Here is a 17380-nt window from a genome sequence, read left to right on the forward strand (position 1 = left end):
ATTCAGTGGCTAGAGAGCTTACGAGAACAATATCATATCATATCATATCCGCCCAGTTTTATCATCATGCTGGCCTGTCAGGTACAGTATAAATGTTTCAAATTCCAATAATTACATGCAAAGCTTTAAATGGACTCTAGCCCATCATTGCTTATGTGTACTTTATATTGTGCAATAATCCAACAAAATTTCAAAACCCACAAAAGAAGGTTGATCCTTTTCCTACTTGGCTCCTGAATAGCAATGTCCAGGAGTCAGACACACTCTCGCACTCTTTTAGTCAAGCGTACATCTAATGCATTCATACCTCACAGCTCATGGCTTTATAATAACGCATTTCTGTAAAGCTGATTTCAAACAAATGTGTATTGTGAAAAATGATATAGAAGTAAAATTGACTTTACTTGAGGTGAATTTTAACTTAAGACAAAATAATGGGACACGTTCATGACTTGCATGTTCGTTCTTTATGAATTTATTTACAAAAAAATTGTTTTAACACATTGTACTGTCAGATCTAACCACCATTCTTAACTAAATACAATAAACTGAAAATGATTTTCAATGAAAACTCTTACAAACACACATCCACAGTAAGCAACACACTTTTTAATTCACATAAAAGCATACAAATAAGATCATACTGATTTTAATCATTCCCTTTTCTAGTTTCTAGTTGAAAAGACAGGAACTTTCACTGGAATTTTTTTTTTTTTTTTTTTTTTTTTTTAATAACTACAGAATTACTTACTGAAAAGAAATGTACTACATTAATGCTTGGGTGGAAAAACAAATTATACAATGTCTATAACTTTACAGTCATTTATAGTTCAATATTTATTTTCTGTTTATTCCCATTCTGAAAAAAAAAAAAAAAATAATTCCCCATTTACGCATGCCATTGATAAAGGTGTTTAAACAAATGTAGTTTAAATGTGAACTGAAGTATACAGTAGTGGACTATTGCTCATCAACAGCTGTCGCTCATTAAGACACTGACAGACATCAGCTGCTAATTCTGCACAACTTCTGGAAAGGATAAAGCCAACTAAATCTAATCCCACAAAATAAAATACAATACATCTCATATACAATGGTGATTATCCTAGATTTTGTTTCTAGATTAGTAAAAAACAAAGAAGCACAATCTGGATTTTGATCTGTATAAAAATCAGAATAATTAGAATCACAAACAAAATCCTGACAAACATTCCAGTGTAATCTGTGCAGGAGTTTATCAGCGGATGATCATTACAGTGTTTAGGTGCTGGCAGACAAGTATTTACATTTATTCATATAACAGATGCTCTTATCCAAAGGAACTTACAAATACACAAAAACACAAGCAACAAACTTGGAAAAAAAGAATAAAAATAGAATAAAAAACTGTATATTAGCAGTGCTGCGATATAAAGTGTGCACACCACCAGAAAAGCACAAAGTGTGTGAAGAAATATAAATGCAACAAAAATAGTTGTTTCTTAGTTTGTTTTACTCATAAGAAGCAGCATTTATTTCTGGTTATGAATTAATGCTCATAGAAGAGTTGTGTAATGGTCTCAGAAGGTCTGTCGAAGGCTGGAAATCATTTCACCACAGTGGGAGAGAGCAAGGCCAGTTTACAGCTGCTATTAAGATGTGTTTCGGTGGATCAGATCACAAGTAGACGAGAGACACATTCCCGTTTACACCTGGTGTTTTAATCCATCTCTGTTTCCACTTTCAACCACTTCTGTCCTGATTTCTTCGAGGGGAGGGTCTATGGGCGGGTACATTTGTGGATTTTTTCAGATCTCTCAATCTAACGGACAAAATAAGCTTGCACAATTTCCATGAAAAGGGAAGCTACATGTAGCCAAAGGAGAGAGATACCATCGCACCATCTACATCAGCCAAGAAATATCTTGTTGAAACCAGTATTTTAGCGTTATTTGACTATGGTGATGTAGTAGTATATAGGAATGCACAAATTTAGAACAATTAGATGTGTTATATCACGCAGCTGTTAGACTGATCACTAATGCACCTTACAGAACGCATCACTGTGTACCTTTTAAATTGGACGTCAGTGCATATTAGACCACATGTTAGTATTCAACCCACTCATCTTACCCTTACGAAAAAGAAGTTTATTCAAGTGTGCTATTAGTATTCTTCTTTTAAACTAAAAATAAGAAAGTATACTTTCAGTCTACATTTTATATAGCATACTTCTCAGAAATATACTTAAAATTACACTTAAGTGTACTTGACTTATACTGGGAGAAAAGTCCAAGTATATTTGGCCTATACTTGTACTCAATCTTTTGATCGAGATATAATTAAGTATTCAAAGTATAATTGGCTTGTAGTTGTGTTAACTCTTTAGATTGAGTAGCCTAATAAATATACTTCTTTTTTTTTACATAGTTTTTCCATATACAGACTTATGAAACTTACATTGTTTGAAAATATTGATTAGAATATTGATATAAAACAGACTGCGTATCTGAATTTTTGGGTAGGCTAGTCCACTGGTAGATTACATAGGAATTAGACTCTAAACATAGAATTTACTCTAATTCTACTCTTTCCCCACCATTGTCTGAATTTTCCAGCTATCCATGTTTTCACTGTTATACGGTAGGGGGCGCTATATGACACATCTTCTAGTACAGAATCTCTGGATCAAAACATGAAGATGAAGAAGCTGAAACAAGTGTTTTTGAAGAAGATTGCTCACTCAAATGTAAGATAACGTGATCATCAAACATTAAACAGCGTGTAAATCAAAACTGCTTAATGTTTCCAAATGAAATGTCGAACCCATGAAGAGAAAGTGACTGTGAAGCTTTGGGGGTGTTGGACTCGATCTACTCCATCTGTGTTTTGATCACATTTCTGAATCTGATCAAGGCGTAGTCTTTGACAAACATGTGATTTTCTCAACTTTTTTGTTTAAAATGTTGCCTTTCTTTATGAAATTTTATGAAGCTAATAAAATGTTTTAAAATTTAAGTACAGTTAAAGGTATTTTTCAAGCATAAAAAAATAATATCTACATTTGATCATAGTAGTATAGGCCTACTGCAGGTTCAAAAATAATATATAAATAGTAAACTATAAGTATGTTATGGTCACTTAAAGAAAACTTACATGTAGACTTGCAGTATAAACTACTAAACTAGTAGTTTACTGAGTACACTTCAGTGTGTACTTTCATAAACTAAAAAATTTACTACTTGTATTAAAATAGTAAACTAAGTAGTTTACTACTCTAACACTTATAGTACACTTAAACGTATACTTTTATATACTAAAAGTGGGCCAATTTAGTCCCAAGCAGTATTGAAATAGGACACTTACAAGTTTACTACAAGTACACATTGATTTTAGTATACTTACTCCATAAAGTATACTTAAAAATATGCTTGAACATTACTTAAGCATACTTCATAAAATGAACTTGAAGTATACTTCTTTTTCGTAAGGGTTTCCCTAGAAATAAAACTGTTCAAGCTGCTCCACAATGATTGGAATGTGCGACTAAAGTCATTGACATCAGAGTCACTTATTTCAATCTCTGCAGTCAAAAAAACTATTAGGGAGTGTAAATAGTTTTGTGTTGAATGTATATGTGTGTGTGTGTGTATTGTAATATGTTAGTATGTCTTTCAGGAGATTTGAACTCTCCTACCAGGCTGTTGTTGAAAATAAGAACTTGTTCTTAAATGACTTGCCTGGTTAAATAAAGGTTAATCACTCAATCAATCATTATAAATCAGCAGCGAGCGGAGATGAACTTACAGATGTGGGATGGAAATATCAATCCGATATATTATAGATCGTGAGACTGCTTACAGACTCTGAGGAAACCTCATATCCAACGAACCAATAACTTCCCTCTCTCTGGCCCCTCCTGACTTCACCGTTCTGGCCCGTCTAACCTCGTGAGACTCTGTGGACTCTGTGGACTGCGTTACTTCAGTGTTAACAATCTGAAGACCTCCAGAGACAAGCCCACCAGAGACACTCCCTCCAGAGACAAGCCCTCCAGAGACACTCCCTCCAGAGACACTCCCTCCAGAGACAAGCCCTCCAGAGACAAGCCCTCCAGAGACACTCCCTTGACCCCGAACAGACGCTTTAGGAACCGGCTGCTTCTCAACAAGGACTACGCTCTGGTAGTGCTGCATTTCATGATTGGCATTTCCACGCAAGCCGACATCAGGTCTCCTCTGCTCCTCTACTAGTATATTCTCCTGAAATCCTAGGACTGGGCCGGACGTCATCAACACAGTAGGATGGGGTTCAACCACATAAATGGGGCTGGCAGAGGAGTAGTACAGCGCAGGCTGCTGGACTAACAGAGTTGGGTTAGGAGCCATCACCTTCTCATGGACATACACTCCTGTAGAGGACATGCTGCTTGTCTGATGTGCTCCTCCAGCATGAATAGTGGCGGAAGAGCTTGCTTTCTCCTGAGAGTGTAGCAGACCAGCCGTCCCGTGTACCTTGTCATTTTTGTGTGTGGCAGACAGGACCGGTTTGGAGGTCACATGGGTGGTCGTGCTCATTTCAGTCTCTAGTGTAGAACCACTACAGATCTCAGCCAGGGTTCTGAACCTTATGTCAAGGTTATCAAGAAAAGCAAGGTCATCGTCTTCATGCAAGAGACTGCAGATGTCCTCAAATGAGCCCATGTAAGACTCCTGACCCTCGTAGTCATAGACCTTCACACAGTCTCCCGTTTCATGCTTCTCATCCACATAGTCTGATTTCTGTAAAAACACAGAAATAACGTTGCATTTACATATACCAAGTTCTGTCATGAAACTCTAGATGGCACAGGCTGATGAGTCCTCAACTCAATTTGGTAGCGATCACATCATTATCTACATGGCACAGCTGATTGGTTGCTGTTGGATCAGCGGCCAATGAGTTGCAGCTCAACATTCACACACTGGTAGAGTTGCTGTTAGCAGTGTACTACGCTTTCAGAAACCCTTCCCCTTCCCCAGCTCCACCTGTATAGATCTGCTATGTATGTTACATGCACAGCACCAGCATGTCACAACAATGTCTGTGAATAGGGTTGGGAATCGAGGTCAGGAATCGGATACTTGTTATAAAATTATCGATTAATTTGTGTGCATTTCAATATGACTTTAAACAATTCAAGTGCGAGACGACTCACGAGCTGTTTTATGTTCAACTGGAAAACTCACTCGTTCTCGACTGAATACGTTTTGTAACTATATTTGTAATGTATATTTTATTTATAAAGTGCAGTGTTATTTTACATTTGATTACAGTTTCTGTACCTGAATACCTGAAAATCTTAAAACACTGTTTATTTCAATCATATATTTTTTAAGTTGAATCTATTTGTTGTGATTGCTAATTTTTTATATGTCCTTTTTTAATTACTGAGTGTTTACATGACTTTAATAATGCTTGAAATTTATATTAGTTAGGCTAGTTTATCTATGTGTTTTTAAACCCAGGCAAACGCTCCTTGTGTAAGATTTGTTCATGATATTCAGCTACAATTAAATGTTTTGCTATAAGACTAAATGTGAATGATATCTTTATCTTATTTTTTTTTTTTTTTACCTTATTGGAATCGATTAGAATCGAAATTGTGATTCAACACAAAATCATATTGGAGCTGAAACTGTGCAAGAGACCACAGCATGTATGTGGAACAGCAAAAGAGAAATGCATGGATGTCCACAAGAGGACTTTTTGAATTTCTGTAGTATTTCTTACCTGAAAACTAGATAGATCTGTCTGGAAAGCTTAAAGCACATATTCATTGATGTTTTATTGGTACAAAGACCTCTTGAGAAATCAAACTTTCCTTGATCTTTTATGTCATGACCCCTTTAAACTCAATGTGGCATTGATTTCTTAAGCTGTATAAAACTCATACTTACTTGAGAATAGTAGTTGCCTAAGAAAGCTCCAGACAGTGCAAGCCCATCATCGGTGTCAAATCTGCTATATATGTCTTTCCTTTTTGTATACATGTAGTCCCCATCAGTCTGACTCTTGTGGTGATGATATGCCTTATCGTGCTGGTCATATTGGTGGAAAGAGGACCAGTGTGATCCTTCAGCTCTCCCTCCACCATCTTTTACATTTTTTCCCACATTCCCCGTATGAGCCCCTTTTAAATGGCCCAAAGTGATGATGTCATCATGACCTTTTGTCATCTGTAAGAAAGCCATTTTCTGTAGGGCAGAGAACAACATATTTATATGCCTCTGTTAACAGTGCCTGATACAATATTCACATGTAAGCTGTAAAATGCAGGGTCTTAAATTAACACCTGCTAAGTATGAAAATCATCTTTGGCGAGTAAATGATATTACCAAATCACTTTAACTTGATAGGAATGATAGTTTGACCCTTGCAGATGTAAGCGATTCAGATGAAAGACAAAAAGAAAACTACTTTTTTCTTTCTACTAAATAAAACATCAAAACTTTAGACCGTCCGAAACTAAAACATACAACCAGACGTTTGCTCTAAATTTAATCTAGGACATCTTTAGTTTTTTTTCCTTCCTTAAATGTGCAATATCCCTTACATAAAGCCACAGAAAAGGAACAAAATGAACAGATCATCTGTGGAGGAACATTGTGCTTCTTGAGCCTCTTTACACATGTAAGTCAAGTCACATTTATTTATATAGAGCTTTTTACAATACAGATTGTTTCAAAGCAGCTTTACAGAGATAACAGGAAAATAATGCAACACAGTTTGTTTCCAGAAGAAAATAGTGTCACGGTCCAGCTTAAGTAAGTTCAGCGATGTTTCATTTTGTTGTAAAAAAAGTTATTAATTTAGTTCATTTATAAATATATAGCCGCTCTGGAGTAAACCGTGATGTCATCGTCCAGCTCAGTTCAGTTCTCATATAATGGTGTCAATGCAGGCAGATCAATATTATTGTTGAATATTAAATTAAATGTTAAATTTAATGTCCCCAACTAAGCAGGCCAAAATGGCAACAAAGGTGAAAAAAGGTCAGTATGGAGTAAAATTGCAAGGGTCCAAGCAATTTGTAAAATTACCAAAATTGTCAAAACTGAAAATGTCCTTGCATTAATGGTAATGATCATTTGATTTGGGGGCACTTAAGTATTCGTAGAAAAGAATTCAAAATCTTCAAAGTGTGCAAAACTGTGAATTAGCTTTTCATAGTGCTAACGTTGGCCGATCTGAAAATTTTCGGGAAACACTGACTCGCTGAACTATAACGACGGAACTTGCGACCATAGTTGACAGCTCTCGACCTGTGGTTAGAAGCAGAGTTTTTTGTTTGCACGACAATAAATCAATAAATGGAGTCAATAAATCATTTTCTTGAGCCAAATAAGCAAGCTGACATTCAGTACAATCTGTATTTTTTATTTAGAATATATACAAATGTAATTTACGTCTTTTAGTTTGTCAAGAGATTTAAAGCATCGTTTTTAAAGAGCGCGCATGATAACCATTTTCTAAACTATAGCGAAAAAACTGTGATAATGTGAGAAATGTTGAAGGTGTCTGAATAAAGTTTGGTTTGACTGTACATGAGGAGCACTACTGACACTGCAGAAACAGAAACCAAGCAACCGAGAAAAAAAAGTAGTGTTGGACGTCGAGTGTCATCGTCACGGCTGGCTGGGACAAAAACTCTCATTAACATGACAGAAATGCCTCTACTGCGCCACGCCTGGTTAGGGCATGTGTAAGAGTAAAATTCTGCCTGGTACTGTAGTGTCACATACCTTGTCCTCTCCCGGTCCTTCAGTGTTATATGGGATAAGCTGCTCTTTAGCATCAAATGGGATGGTCTTGAAATCTGCTGCAGCTGCGGCACCGCCACAAACACAGAACAGCAGCAGAAGAGGAACCACTGCAATCACAGACAACTCAGTGTTCATTCAGCTGTAGTCCTCTTTAAACATATCCACAACCACTCAGGATTCTTATATGTAACACTTACATTTTACTAATATGTATTGTACGTACAGGTATACTTAGATTTCAAAATCCAGGATGTGTACATGGAGGACCAGATGTAATTAATATTTTGTTTTTTTAAGTGCTTATTACTTGAATAGAGTAGCCTTTAGTTTGACAGTGATGTAGGGCTCCAAAAAAATTGGTAACACTTTATTTCAATGGCCCACTTTAGACATTCTACTAATTATAAGTAACTTTGCAACTAGTTCGAGTTGCTTTCAACCGAGTTGCTTTCACATTAACAAATGTTCATGCAAACCCTGCTCTGTTTCAAACTAAACTATGGAAGCTTGTTTCCGCCACAGAATAAAACATTTTAAAAGATAATTGTGAGCTTATCCCACAATTGTGACAATCTCAGAACTTTGAGATATAAACTCACAATTGACCCTTCGGGAGCTTGATTGACAGGCGATCTAACCAATCATAATCCGCCATTTTGTCCGACAAAGCAGTCAGGAGAGATAGCAGATTAACATGGGAGGATTTGAAAAACGGAATGTACTGACGCCTTTCCGCGGTTTAAAACAACATTCCTTCTTATGTTCATTCATGTTTATTTGATGCTATAAATGAACTAGAAGGAAGAGATGATCGGTTCACGAACAGCTTTAACTGATGCTCTACAGCGATCTGTCAGACACATTTAAGAGCCACAAAACGGTATGTATCGTTTAAATTTCTTTTAAAAAATGACCAATTTTGAAAGGTGATACTTTGTTTAATATGTTTAATATCAAAAGTAACCGAAAAGTAACCTGGTCTGTCCTGTCTGTCAGCGTGTTGTCAGTCTCCTCTCTGCTCCGTGATGTATTTTTCACTGCGTGAGAACATGGTGTGGCGTGAGAGCAGCGTAGCTTGTCGGACATAGCGACAGTAACTAAGCGGGTCTTTGCGAAGGGTCAATTGTGAGAAATAAACTTGCGAATTGTGAGTATATATCATGCAATTCTGACTTTATAACTCGCAATTGCTAATTTATATCACGCAATTCTAAATAAAAAGATAAAAAAATAAAAAGATAAAAAGTCGCAATTACCTTTTTTATTTTTTATTCTGTGGCGTAAACAAGCTTCCTTACTAAACTGTCTGTGTGAAAGCAGTAAAAAAATTATTTCTAGGAAAACACACATTTTACTTTTAAATCATGATGCAAGCGTTTTCTATGTTGACAAACAGCGCGTCCCTACAGCAAGAGAGAGGTTAAGTGGTGCTACTCACACAGAAGCAGCAGCAGTCCCAGCAACATTAGAAAGACACCAGATATCCCAAATCTAGAGACCGTTTCTCGTGGCAGGCAAACTTTCGATGCGTCACATGTGCAGATGTCTATGCTGAGCCTCTGAGCAGCACAGATCTTCCCCTGCTGGTCCCTCACATCCACAAACACATCGTACACACCGGGCCATAGTGTTGTTTGAGACCTGAATATCGCTGTAGTGTCTGAAAATATGATGGTAAACAAGACATAAAAAGATTCATACATGATTAATGACCTGTTTTGAGGCAAATATTCAGTACTAAAATTAGTTTCTAACATTTTTAGGTAACTAATTGCATGACTTCATTTAGGGTATGTTTACACGACACTATTTTCAACTGAAAACCGAATTTTTTTTACTCGTTTTGGCCGTTCATTGACACGGCAACGGCATTTTGGGGGCCTGAAAACACAAGCTTTTGAAAACGAGTTTCAAAGTGACGTCATGTGCATACATACTACATGTTCACGCTGCACACATGTGTATTACGTGTTCGTGGGGTGTTTCTTGACATCGCCAAATACTGGGCTGGCAAGCATAATACAGCCTTTTTGGTCATTTTCACAGATCTGTGTGAACGGAGATCGTTTAGACAACGTTATCGTCTGTTTTTAGTACATCGTTTTCATGTAAACATACTCTTAAGCCCTATTCTGATAGGATGTGGGGTAATGTGATAATTACCAGAGCTTCTCCAGGATCCCAGACAGCAACATAGTGTCATACTGTCCAAAACCAGACTTTTTCTGAACAGTGCATTCTTGTGCTTGTAAAGAAATGTCCTTGAAAATACCCTCAGGCTGTTGATGCACTAGACTGCATCCAGTTATTTATTCACTAGTGTAACATGTTCATTGTGCTTTTCTTTTGTTGTGTGGACTTTCAGTTTGTAGTCTGTTCTGTTCATATTTCTCCTCATTAGTCCCTGTTTCCAGGTGTGTCTTAGTCTATTAGTTCTTGTGTATTAAGCCCTTGTGTTTCAAGTGTTCATTGTCAGGTCTAGTTTATACATGGATGTTTAATCCGCATGTTCTGTTCTGTTCCCTGTGTTTCTCAGTTTCTTGGTTTTAATTACAATCAGTTACTTATTGATGGTTTCCATTTTAATGTAAAATCTAAATGCAATGCTTATATAACACGTCTGTCATGCATCTGCATCTAAAGCATTATTCCCATGAAGGGGGTTTAAAGCGCTGTAAAAGAAATATGAGGCAAACCCTATTGCCCCTCATGCTGATTTCAAGTAAGCATTTATTTCGCTAGTGGGTGATTCATGATGATAAATAATACTACTGTACCTCATTGCTTTGACGTTCCCAAGAATTATTGTATATATATATATATATATATATATACACACACACACTCACCTAAAGGATTATTAGGAACACCATACTAATACTGTGTTTGACCCCCTTTCGCCTTCAGAACTGCCTTAATTCTACGTGGCATTGATTCAACAAGGTGCTGAAAGCATTCTTTAGAAATGTTGGCCCATATTGATAGGATAGCATCTTGCAGTTGATGGAGATTTGTGGGATGCACATCCAGGGCACGAAGCTCCCGTTCCACCACATCCCAAAGATGCTCTATTGGGTTTAGATCTGGTGACTGTGGGGGCCATTTTAGTACAGTGAACTCATTGTCATGTTCAAGAAACCAGTTTGAAATGATTCGAGCTTTGTGACATGGTGCATTATCCTGCTGGAAGTAGCCATCAGAGAATGGGTACATGGTGGTCATAAAGGGATGGACATGGTCAGAAACAATGCTCAGGTAGGCCGTGGCATTTAAACGATGCCCAATTGGCACTAAGGGGCCTAAAGTGTGCCAAGAAAACATCCCCCACACCATTACACCACCACCACAAGCCTGCACAGTGGTAACAAGGTATGATGGATCCATGTTCTCATTCTGTTTACGCCAAATTCTGACTCTACCATCTGAATGTCTCAACAGAAATCGAGACTCATCAGACCAGGCAACATTTTTCCAGTCTTCAACTGTCCAATTTTGGTGAGCTCATGCAAATTGTAGCCTCTTTTTCCTATTTGTAGTGGAGATGAGTGGTACCCGGTGGGGTCTTCTGCTGTTGTAGCCCATCCGCCTCAAGGTTGTGTGTGTTGTGGCTTCACAAATGCTTTGCTGCATACCTCGGTTGTAACGAGTGGTTATTTCAGTCAAAGTTGCTCTTCTATCAGCTTGAATCAGTCGGCCCATTCTCCTCTGACCTCTAGCATCAACAAGGCATTTTCGCCCACAGGACTGCCGCATACTGGATGTTTTTCCCTTTTCACACCATTCTTTGTAAACCCTAGAAATGGTTGTGCGTGAAAATCCCAGTAGCTGAGCAGATTGTGAAATACTCAGACCGGCCCGTCTGGCACCAACAACCATGCCACGCTCAAAATTGCTTAAATCACCTTTCTTTCCCATTCTGACATTCAGTTTGGAGTTCAGGAGATTGTCTTGACCAGGACCACACCCCTAAATGCATTGAAGCAACTGCCATGTGATTGGTTGATTAGATAATTGCATTAATGAGAAATTGAACAGGTGTTCCTAATAATCCTTTAGGTGAGTGTAAATATGGCAAATAATATGGCAAATATTTATATTTATAATAATGTGGCATTGGCCGCAACAAAACTAAACAAACTGAACACGTCCCTTCCCGCACACTGTAAGTACAGTAAGCACTTAAAGAGGTGAAGCATGTTTTTCTCAAGCATTTCATTATGCTGTCATTAGGTAATGCAGTTTAAGAGTCATTCAACTTGGAATACAACTCTAAATTCATTTTAAAATGTTCAAATTGTTGACATTTTGTTAGCACCATAAGAGACAAAGAAATGACTGTATTTTCTTTTGGTTACGAAAATGAAAAAAGCACCCAGGCATGTAACGTTGTGACTGGAATAGAGTGAGGGGAGGGTGATTACAAGCTCGCTAATGACAAACGTTATTTTTTGATATATGGTCATGTTTTAATATTTCCTGCATAATAAATTAGAACAGCTGAATACATTGTGATAGGTCAGAAATATGTGATGACATTGTGTAAATGCAGGAGACAAACCCGTCTCAGTAGCTGTTTCCATCCAAAGTTGGGAATTAAACTTATGCGCGAAATTGGAATATAACACAGAACATTTGAAATGCCAGTCAAAAAGAACAAAATCTTCACTTCCTGATAAACAGGTGCTAAATATAACTAAGAAAAGTAGGAGAAGCCACTGACTGGATATAAAAATTTTCGCATATGATTCATTACTTGTGTCTCAGAGCACGCAGACGAAATGCAATACACGTGCTAAAAAAACACAAAAAAAGCAATAATCTTGCTTTCAGAGGCGAATGCTGCTGTTTGGGAACGCAGTCGTGCAAGTCAGTTCTGGGACTTTGTTCAGGCATTTCAGAACGACCAAAACATTATTTCAGATGTTGTGCTAAAAGATCGTCCGCTGGTTAGTCCAGTTATGCCTTTATTCTGTAAACGAGTTGCCATTATAGTTTATGCGCATGTTTTCTTATCCAATAAGAAATGTATCCGACTCAAACGAGTGCATCTAGTTTTTATGTTTATTTTTAAAATCTATGCACATCTATGCTCATTTCCATCCAGCAGTTTTTGATGCGATATCCCAAAATGTGCATAAAAATAGGTGGATGGAAACATAGCTAGTGATTTCTACAGACACTGTTTTTTAAGTGTGAACAGATGATAAATATGGACGTTTATGACTGAAGAATTAAATTACAGCCTGTTTTCTCATCAATCAGTCAATCAATCAATTTCTTATTATTGTTATAATCACTTATTATGTTGTTATACTATCTTATTATTGTTGAAACACGATTATGATTGCAGTAGCTGGAAAGTATGGTTAATAAAGTATTTTAAAATCTTAAAATGTACACATAAGACAATAAGTTTCAGTCCTAGTTTTTCATTACCGTTGAGATGTTCGACACGCCATGACTCCTCTGTTCTTTTGGTGTCCACTGTGAAACCAAAGGGGGCTCCATTGGGGAAATGATCTTCGTCCTTCGCCGTGACATAAACCACGTGCTCTTCATAGCACAGTCTTTGAGACTGATGGATCAGCACAGGACAGTGGTCATTAAAGTCCTTTACTTGAATGGCAATGGTACCTGTAGCAGTTTTAGCTGGGAGTTCTGTAACAGAAGTGATATATTCCTCCCATGACTTTGTTTGTGTTAAATGTTTGCAACACAACAATATATGTAACAATATATCGTGTCACAATATATCGTAATACAAAAATGCAACTATATGTATCGTGGATAGTGTCAATATTTATCGTGGATAGTTCACCCAAAGAAAAAAATGTTTAGTGTCAGTACTACATTAAACTACTATATATAATGTTGAAAATAATGTATAATAATGCAATGGGGGGATATTTGTGGGTCCTGATAATGCAGTATGTCTGACGTTACCAGTAAAAAGTGGCCTAAATTATTTTAAATATATCTCGTCAGTGACAGTGCAAGCAAATTCAACTACAATAATTCTGTGTTTTCAGCTTCAGAATCATGGATATTTTTATTCTGGTGTCTCTATTGTCCAGTTCATTGGGTTTCCAGCACCAAGTCCAAACCTATTAATTTACACACACAATGTGTAATACCAAATTTAGCATTTTAATCAACAGAAAAAAATGTGTTAACCTTTTATCATGTCTTGGAGTATCGAAATTATATCGTATTGTGTGTTTAGTATTGTAAAATGTATCGAATCGTGACATGAGGGTATCGTTACACCCCTAATGTTTATTGCTTCTTCTTTTTTTTTGCTTGCCAATGCTAACTGTCTTACATCCGTATCATGAAATGTACACAGACTGACTTACCATTGGTGATGCAGATTATGTGGGCATAATATGTGCCATTGACTAGAAACTTGGACTCATAATCAGGAATTTTATTGAGTCTTATATCAGCCGTCCTCTCATCTATAATTAGCCAGTTGTCAACGTCTTTTCCTTTTGCATACCTAAAATGAATGAAATGAGAACTTTTATTACAGCATCTGAACAAAACCACATTCTTGATTATGTTGTAAAGGCATGTTAATTTTCACAAAATGTTTGCAGTCTCACCTCACGTTAGTAGCAACTAATAGTGTGTCGCTGTCGATTGCTGCGTAGTTGGTTATGACTTTAGTTAAAATACTGGTGGTGCTTTCTTCAGATACGGTGATGACTTTGACTGCAGGCTTGAAGCGAGGGCCCTCGGGCTGGTTGACCACACTGACTTGAATGGTGTACGTCTTGCTCTCTGTTATAACTACTGACGAGTGATACTGTGCCTTGTTAGAGACAGACACCTGCAGACTGATTTCCTTCAGCTCTTCATAGTCCAGTTCCTTCAAACGAAACAAAGGGTGAAAAGCAGGAAATGGGGGATGCAAGAATGTAGGACACTTCCTATCGAACTGCTTCACATTTATTCCTGTTCCATGAGGTCCACTTATAATGCTGGTAAGATTTTTACATCAAAAGTAATCAGAAATTGAACAATACATGGCCATTCTTTTCCCCCGTTTTTGAACACAGCTCGTGGACAAGGGAAAACAAAGCCCTGTTTGTAAAGGCAGAACAGAAAAAAAGGACAGTTTGGTCAGATTACCTTAGTGAGAATCAGGATGCCTTCATTGGTCTTGTTGTCTGTGGTTATGGAGAAATAACTGGCCTCGTTTCCAGACACGATTGTGAACACAGCCAGCCAGTTCTCAGAATAGATCAGATCAGCATCAATCGCTTGAATTCTCGTCACTTCCACATTTTTAGTGTTTTCCTCCACCCTGCACTCATACTACAAACCAAACAAAATGATTACACATATATTAATAATTAGGGTTACTTCACCCTTAAAGTAAATTAAGTCATCGTTTACTCACCCTGGTGTTGTTCTAATGCCGTATGCCATTCTTTCTTTTTCGGACCACAAAAGGAGAATAAAAAATAAAAAATGTCCTGCTTGTGCTCTTTCATATAATGGCAATGAATAGCGACCAGCATCAAGCTTTTTTTAAAATATGAAAAGCATCACCGAATGGTCCGATGCTACACATTTCGTATATTCCAAGTGTTCTAGGGTTCATGACAGGGTTTGGAGAAAAAAAATGTAAGTCCCCCTGTAGTAAATAATTGTATCCCTTAAAGGGGAACTTGGCAACTATTTCAACTTAATAAAACCGTTTAGAAATCATTTGGATGGTTAAATAACCTGTTCTGGTGAGAATGGTGACTTTCCCCGCTCCCCCCAGCGTTCCCAGGCGGAAAACCAATCTTGCAACATGGAGACTAACGTAGGAAGTGAGAAGCGAGAACGAGTGAGAAACACGAACAGCTTTACGGCAATTCGACATAAACACACACGCCATATGATACTGTGTATGATGTATTACCCACCTCGGTAGACATAGCTCCACACGATAAAGCTGGCCGGCTCTGATAATTACAAATGCACATGAGCAGCGGTAGAAAGGGGGAGGAGGCCACCGCAAGTGAGATGTTTTACGACAGTGTTGTGAAATATACGGCCCACAGCTGTAGGGGGAGCTCGTTGAGAAAACATGCGACAACAAAAGGGAAAATCAGCAAAGAAATGGCTAGAGTTGCCAAGTTCCCCTTTAAAACTCATCTTTGATCACCAAAATTAAATATTTAAAAGTTTTTTCCTTGAAAAATGTCTTCATGCCTTAAAATAGCTTGAATGTAACTCGATACCCTTGCCTCATTTAGTATACGCGGTTCTATGAATATGCAAATGAGCCCCGCCTCCACTCACTCACTCAGCTCAGAGATCCACTCGTTGACGATCACACGTTGATCTGATTGGTTACAAGGTAGTTTGTGACGTCAGAAACATCAGCGATTTCAAAGCGTGTTTTTGAGACTGTCTTTGGTTCACTGCAGTTTTAAGGAGAAAATACTCAGCAATGCTGTCGACTTATGAATTTACACATGGTTTGTCTTAAAACATATTAAAAACACCACATAGACACATAAACAACATTAAAAGCTGGATTTTCACCAAAGGGGGACTTTAAACGAAAATCCTGACCTTGGCCGTTGACTGCGCGTTCATGAGACTCAGTTCACTCCGACTCACCCAGGAAAACACACAAGGTGTGAGAAATCAAGATTAAGAAAAATGGGACATGAAATACAATCCATGTGCTTTCTTCTCTGAGGTGAATATATCCGATGTGTTCGTCACAACACAAGTTATTACCGTGTTCACATCTGTCAGCCGTCATTCTGACTGTTCCGGTCCGGAGATATTTAACTTGGTGAAGAAAACTACACGGATACTTTTTGGGATTTCTAGACTTGGTGTTTCATGCGGTGTTTTGTGTGTTTTTTCTGGGTGAGTCGGAGCTAATAGAGTGTCATGAACATGTGCCATCCACAGAAGACCAATGGCCAAGGTCAGGATTTTTGTTAAATAATACATTATATTTTTGTTTATTTTTCGCCAAACCCTATCGTGAACCTCAGAACACTTGGAATATATGACACATGTCGCATGGGATCATTCTGTGATGCTTTTGCGTCTTTTTGATCGCTATTCACTGCCATTATATGGACGAGCGCGAGTGGGACATTTTTAAAAACTCTCCTTGTGTGGTCAGAAAAAGAAAGAGCGGGATACAACAGCAGGGTGAGTAAATGAAGACTTGATTTTAATTTTAGGGTGAACTATACTTTTAAATTAGAAAACATTTCATATCAATTAAATGCCTTGTCCTTTCAATGCTTGTGAAGTGTAATATGTAATATAAAATATAATACATGCATTTTTATGAGGGGCCGTACAAGCCAAAATCCATTCTTCGACTCTCACACACATACATTCTCCTTTCACATACATACATTTCTACTCTCTCACACACATACATTCCTACTCTCACACACATACATTCTCCTTTCACATACATACATTTCTACTGTCACACACATACATTCCTACTCTCACACACATACATTCTCCTTTCACATACATACATTTCTACTGTCACACACATACATTCCTACTCTCACACACATACATTCTCCTTTCACATACATACATACATTTCTACT

The 17380-nt window shown here is 37.6% G+C and overlaps 1 protein-coding gene across 1 annotated transcript in view; it reads right to left on the reverse strand.

Annotated features, from left to right (window-relative positions):
* Positions 1 to 455: 455 nt before the first annotated feature.
* The window catches only part of dsg2l (desmoglein 2 like), a 41159-nt gene continuing 24234 nt past the window's right edge, over positions 456 to 17380 (reverse strand). The window contains exons 7-14 of the mRNA XM_079876062.1: positions 14919 to 15104; positions 14390 to 14655; positions 14141 to 14283; positions 13221 to 13442; positions 9223 to 9444; positions 7764 to 7891; positions 5919 to 6215; positions 456 to 4760 (exon numbers count right to left, since the gene is read on the reverse strand). Coding sequence (XP_079732188.1) covers positions 3837 to 4760; positions 5919 to 6215; positions 7764 to 7891; positions 9223 to 9444; positions 13221 to 13442; positions 14141 to 14283; positions 14390 to 14655; positions 14919 to 15104 — 2388 coding nt within the window. The 3' untranslated portion in view covers positions 456 to 3836. The remainder of the gene's footprint in view (positions 4761 to 5918; positions 6216 to 7763; positions 7892 to 9222; positions 9445 to 13220; positions 13443 to 14140; positions 14284 to 14389; positions 14656 to 14918; positions 15105 to 17380) is intronic.

This window comes from Squalius cephalus (genome assembly GCF_949319135.1).
Source record: "Squalius cephalus genome assembly, chromosome: 7".
In the NCBI taxonomy this organism is placed as follows: Eukaryota; Metazoa; Chordata; class Actinopteri; order Cypriniformes; family Leuciscidae; genus Squalius; species Squalius cephalus.